At 38.2% G+C, this 6,554-nt stretch overlaps 1 protein-coding gene across 8 annotated transcripts in view; it reads right to left on the bottom strand.

Annotated features, from left to right (window-relative positions):
* Nucleotides 1-2,233: 2,233 nt before the first annotated feature.
* Nucleotides 2,234-6,554, bottom strand: part of arhgap42b (Rho GTPase activating protein 42b) — a 169,881-nt gene continuing 165,560 nt past the window's right edge. For all 8 annotated transcript variants that reach the window (XM_039647515.2, XM_039647517.2, XM_039647516.2 and 5 more), the window contains one exon: nucleotides 2,234-4,051. In XM_039647515.2, coding sequence (XP_039503449.1) covers nucleotides 3,963-4,051 — 89 coding nt within the window. In that variant the 3' untranslated portion in view covers nucleotides 2,234-3,962. The remainder of the gene's footprint in view (nucleotides 4,052-6,554) is intronic.

Here is a 6,554-nt window from a genome sequence, read left to right as displayed (position 1 = left end):
CCCTCTGGCATCAAGCGAAACTGCAACCAGATGTGTGAACGCTCATGGACCACACACACACTTGCACGAGCTGTTCATAACCAAAGGAGGATCAGCCGCACAAATCTTTTGTTACAGTCATAATGTCTTCAGAGGTAATAAAGTTATAAATCTGCAAGTCATTTTAACTATATGAAAGGAAAGGCATTTGAGTAAATTACACACTTATGTGTCAGGGGAAAACGGGGGTAGTAGAAAACTTCGGTTTTTGTTTCCATCTATCTCCATGTTGAACTGTTTTATGTGTTTACTGTATCCACATATGATTGTATTATTATGGAAACACATTCATGAACAATATATGTTATTACTTTGTATAGGATCCCGTTTGAGCCCCAGAGCAGACCGGAGATCTCTCCATTTATTGAAAGCTTCCCGATGTTGACTCTCGTCTTATTCCGACGCATTTGTCTTGCGTGAGTTTGCGTTGGGGTTTGGAATGAATTACAAGCCGCTCTCTTTGAATCCATCTTCTACTTTTGTCGAAAGTTGACTTAAGTTTTGTCGCTCGAGTTGTCTTTGCTGATACGGAGAATGGCGACGAATACATAAACCTGCCAGACATATGGTACGTTCACACCGGACGTGAATAGCGCGTCAGGCGCGAATGATTTCAATGTTAAGTCAATGCAAAGACGCGTTACGCGCATGAAAAATTCATGCGACGCGGAAGATGCGAATACACCTCATTCGCGCGTCAAGTTCGCGCAAATTGAGCGTCTGGCGCGTTAAGCACGAATGATTTAGTTAGTGCCATTTGTGCATTCACGCGTTTGACGTGAATTCGCGTCTGCTGCCGCCCGAGTTAAAAAATCTGAACTTCTGAACTTTAACCAATCAGAAGCCTAGCTGCTTGCTCACGTGGTGAAGTGTCTGGATGCTTTAATAAATTATTTTGTATATGACTAAATGCATGGTGGGATTATGCACAACAAAGCAAATATTTTATCACTTAAAACATTATTTCTATATACGAGACATGTTCATTTTGTATTGAATGTTATTCATTCCATATCTAGATTATATGAAATAGTATTATGATGTAAAGACAAACGTGAAGCTAGCCAAACGGTTCGCCTCCGAAGGGTCCGGTGGACACAAATACGGCGACGATGATCCCCACGCCGCTGTTCTAGCCCTCCAGAGAAAATACAGTGCGGTGAATCTTTCGAGGAATGCTCGATCAACATAAACAAAGATGGCCGTCAACGGGTTTCGGTTTTGACGCGCATAAATTTCGCTTCAAACTTTTTATCAAACTTTTTCAAACTCTCTTGATGCGTGAATTAACAAAGTGGTCAAGCGTCAAACTAGACGCGGTAGACGCGCTATTCGTGTCCGGTGTGAACGTAACAATTGCCAGGTGAGCGTGAAAGCGCATGACGTCATGCCCAGTCTCAAACGTCCCGAATCCCTCTTATTTAATTTACTGTACAGGATTATAGAGACAATCGCAGTGATCAGAGAAGGGCTCATTCAGCCCATCAGGCAAATGTTTAAGCATGTATGGGTTAGAAAAACGAGTACTTTTAACATGAAATATTGCGCAATGCACCTTTATGGGCCAGATTTACAAACAGCTTACTCCAGCGCAAACTCTCTTTTGGCGTTAAACTACTGTCAGGATTTACTAAAGACACGCAGTGAAAAATAAGTGCTGAAAAAGCACAGACACGGTTATTTTAGCGGCTGACCTTATTGTATATGAATTTGTAGTTGTTTCCTTTTCAGAAGCAAAATTTATGGGGAGGATGGTATTTAAATGAATCATACAACGTGACTAAGGTTTGCACTAGTCAATTTACTGGTGTTTATGCCATTATTTACCACCCCTAAAAAAGTATGTCTTAAACCAGAAGCTAATGTGTCATTATGGAAAAATCCGGCTGCGTCTGTGTTCTCGTCAGTAGAGTTTATCGGAAGGCAAGAGCATAAATTTGAAAAACATTTCTTGTTGCTCCTATAATTTCCTCCCTCTGACCTTGATGGCCTATCTGAAGGGAGTATCGGTCCAGCATCAGCAGTCAAGGCCACAGCATTCTCATGTATTTAATTGGGAAAGAACACTGGGATCTTGGCAATCGTCCGCTTTCCAAAGACTTCCGACGCCGTTTCTCTTCAGGAAAGTCATTGATGTCTGGTCTTTACGTCTGATGATTTCGCTTAAGCTAAAAATCTTTAGACAAGAAGTGGGTCTCATTTTGTAAACAAATTTAATGATGAACCAAAATGAATTAAGCAAAACAAAACAAATCATTCATACAGTATATACATTTCTATCATTTAGTTTTTTTTTTTTCAATCAGTAATCATAACACAATTTTCAACAAAATGGCTGGAATGTATCATGTTGGTGTTGTTGACACTGACAGTGGGTGTCATTTGAAACTTCTGGTACAATGACGTTATTACAGTTGGACTTGTTTCATTGGTATTTGTAAAGACCTGGATGCCAAACTGAGGCATCATCCACTGCTATCCCAAGCCAGTGGTTTCCAAACATTTCAGGAATAGGAATCATTTTGTGTGTATTAGAAAATGTGATACATTTCAATTATAAATAACTAGAACACTTAGTTCCATTGCTCTAATGCGATAACATAAGCAGTGATCCAAGGATGCTGATAATTCAGCACAGAATTGGAACATTTTACTTTTCTGAAATTTTACATAAAATATTTTGTGTCTGATTTCAGTTCTGCATGTAAAATTCCACAATGGGGTCCAAAAGTCTGAGACCACTAGTAAAAATATTTAGCTTTTTTTTCCTTTTTATTTAAAAAAAATGTATGAACAGCATAATGTGATAAATGAATATATTTATATTTATATAAATATAAATATATTTATATTTTTATATGAATATATTTATTCATATATTTATAGTTATTCAAGCAACATAAACAAAACCCGATCACATTCTCCGGCATGATTTGAAATGTTCAAAATGCTTCATTGTTAAGCTGAAAATTTGACCACATTTACTCAATTGATTAGTCAGCAAGAAATAAAACAGAATCTGAGATATTTTGTAGTAATTTTGTTCTAGTTTCTCTGTTAAAAATGCTCAAAATCCTTAAAGTGTGGTCTCAGACTTCTGAACATTTATGACAACAGTAAGTCTTTTTAGAATGAGAAACCACACACACAAACGTATACACGTTTAACCTTCTTTCCCTTCATTTCAAAATTATAAGAATTGAGCTAAAATAAAAGAAAGCCTGTCTCTTAGGCTACGTTCACACTGCAGACTGAAACGACCCAATTCCGATTTTTTTGCCCCTATACGACCTGTATCTGATCTTTTCATGACAGTCTCAACGACACAGATCCGATCTTTTCAAATGCGACCCAGGCCACTTGGGTATATGGTCCAAATCCGATATGTATCCAATCTTTTGAAATGCGACTTCAATCTGATCGGCCAGGTCACATGTATCCGACCCGCTCGTCATTGATATGCGTTCACGTTCACACAAACGGCCTTGCAAAAAAATCGATTTTTATCAAAAAATCGGAATTGAGCATTAAGCCCCTGCAGTGTGAACGCAGCCTTAGACCAATAAGCTGGTCTTTCATGACAGAATTGCAGTATTTCCACTGCACAGTAGACCTAAAATGATCATTTAGTGCGGTACATTGCACCTCCTGACCTCAGTGTATCTAAATTTGTGCATCTACACTCAATGATTTCAGTCCGGCTTCCAGAATTCAAGAATTACAGCTGCGATTGAGGCCTTGTACTGTATCATTGAGGTTTGTGTACCATACATGATCTCTTACTATTCAGTGTCATATAATGTCATATCCTTACAGTTCACTTACAAATCATTTAATGCTTTATATATACTTTAAGCTCTTGGTCTAAAATTCATGTTACCATGGATACCATGAAAAGCTTGGCCTCTCCTGGTTGGATGCTGTCAGAGGAACACCACGTAGTTTTCAGGAATGAGTCCTGTTTTGCCCTCAAACGTTGCCTGAAGCCAGCCTGGTTCCACTGAGGAATACACTGCAAAAAAGAAACGGAGAAGGTTTAAGCTGTGGAGAAGTTTTCTATAATATGAAAAAAGGTCTATAGTATTATTGCTCATACTTGGGGGGTGGAATATACTGGTGCGCAACAACAGATACGAGACCCGAAACCAGTGAGTTTTTGGGACAAATGACAAAACCATCATTGGGTCAATCTTGTATTATGCCTTGTATGTTTAGCAAATTTAGATTAATTATTCTATATTACATTGTATGTTCTTTGCTGATTTTTTTATGTTACCAATATAACATCAACAAAATAAACACAAGTAGTCAAGTTAGTAGTCAAGTAGGCGTCAATAAGACCATTTTTAGAAAAAAAAAAAAAAAAAGTTCTATGGCGTTTTTGACCAAGTTTTAAAAAAAACGCTTGATGCCCAAAAATCTCCATATAAAGATACATGTCTTAAATGATTGCATGATACTTTCATGCTTAAGAGGTTATTTAATTTTTTTCTAGTGATAAATAATGTTTATTAGCGGTTGAAGTCATAAAACCGAACAATACACAATTAATTAAAATAAATGACATGACAGAAATTTTTCTTCTAATAATGTGGGTTAAAAAAATATAAATCAATCAGTAATATAGTCGCAAATAACAGTAAAATATTGTCTGTAAAAAATTTTTACAACTATTAATAAAAAGTTTTCTTTGTATGACAGCCTGGCCAAAAATTATGTCCACTCATTTGTTATCACAAATAAAACAACTTTTCACTTTTTGACCAATAAACAGTTTTGACCACTACGGTGTGTGTATGTATGTATATAAGGAAACAAAATTTTATGAAAATGTAGAACTTATATGCAATTTAAAAGTAAGATTTTTGGCATCTTTTGTGGTGGGGTCAGTGAAATTGTTTTGCAAACCTTCCAACCCTAAACATCAAATTTGGCATGAAAGCCATCCTGCATTTTTGAAACAGACTTGAATGTTACCTCAAATCATGTGATTTACTGAGGTGTGTTATTATTTTTAGATTTTTAAGTTATCAATATCAGCTGTACATTTTTTTTTACTTGGTGGGTAAAATGACTAAAGATCAAAATAAGCAACTCTTCTAAAGTCTCACTTTTAAGGCCGTGTGTCCACCAAAGCGTTTTTCCACGCGCCTGGCATATGTTTTCAATTGTTTTCAATGGGAGCGCCGCATTTTTTTAACGGCGTGAGCATACCGAGGCGCAGAGCGTTCTTTTTCGCGCTGAAGCGCTGAGCGCCCAGCGTTTTTACTGTTCGCTGGGAGTTGAAAAATGTTCAACGTTGGATAAAACGCAGCGCTCATCACTGTCACATTTTACCCAGCCGTCCAATCACAGTGGAGGAGGGGCGGGACCAAACCACACCAACCAACTGTCACAACATTCAAACTGCTGCATATATTCCGTATCATAGCAACGAAACGTCTCAACAGAAAAAACGCTGCGCTGCCAAAGCGCTCTCAAGCTCCCAAAGCACGGCGTCAGCAGAGCGTCTAGCGTTTTCAGCTGGATAAAAACGCTTTGGTGGACACACGGCCTAAAGGTGCCATATGGGATAATTGAGGTAAAAACATCCAAAAAATGAGCTACACACATCAAAAGAATGAGAAGAAATAAGTGCAATGATGTCATTAAAAAACTGACAAGTTATAGTGCTGCCGAGATATACACCTAAATTAGCATGCTAAATTACTAGCCCCGGCCCGGCAGGTGTCGTAATACCAGTTTCGGCCATGGGAGGCGGTATGCGGGCGGGCAACGTTACCACCAGCCAAGCTGCAATAGACGAGTAACTCGCGCGGCTTGTGTGTACTTGAACCTGATGTCAGTCATGTGGAAATACAGCCCACTACTAAATTTCAGTTCAGGGAAGAGTTAAAAAAATGATTGGTCGATATTATGCATGAGGAATACATTTTGATAAGTTGTAACATATCTTTCAACAGTGTTCTTGTTCTTTTACCATTAGCTAGTAGAGATGATCGGTTCACGTGCGCTGGGGATCTGTCGTCTAACATTTGCAAGCGCCAAAACTGCATTTATTGTTTGAATTGCGTAATAAAATGAACAGAATCTGAGAGCTGAGATCGGTCTCTGTGTCCTTTTCTGGGCATGACAAAATGGATGTGGCGTGAGAGTGTGTGAAAAGTTGTGTGTCTCACGGTGAATTTGTGAGAGTTCTGAAAGCTCTGAAAGACGCTAGCTTGGTCCACATCAGGGAACACTGTTTGTCAAATTAATTCAAACTAATGATAAAAATGTAACATGAACAAAACGAATACCATAAACTAGAAATGCCTGGGCTTTAATTTTCCCATATCGTCGAAATGCACCGGCTTGTCTATGAGATGGCCTTTATAATTTAGTATTGAGATGTTATTCATTTAGTCTCTGAAAATCTCCAAATGATCCATGTGAAACTGCGGTCTTCCAACATTTTACTATCGTGTCAATTGATTTGATTAATATGCGCGAGACAGAGCAACACAGCGCTCACC

Source organism: Pimephales promelas, chromosome 10, assembly GCF_988280905.1.
Source record: "Pimephales promelas chromosome 10, fPimPro1.hap1.1, whole genome shotgun sequence".
Taxonomy (NCBI): domain Eukaryota; kingdom Metazoa; phylum Chordata; class Actinopteri; order Cypriniformes; family Leuciscidae; genus Pimephales; species Pimephales promelas.
This window is presented reverse-complemented; position numbering and strand designations above follow the sequence as displayed.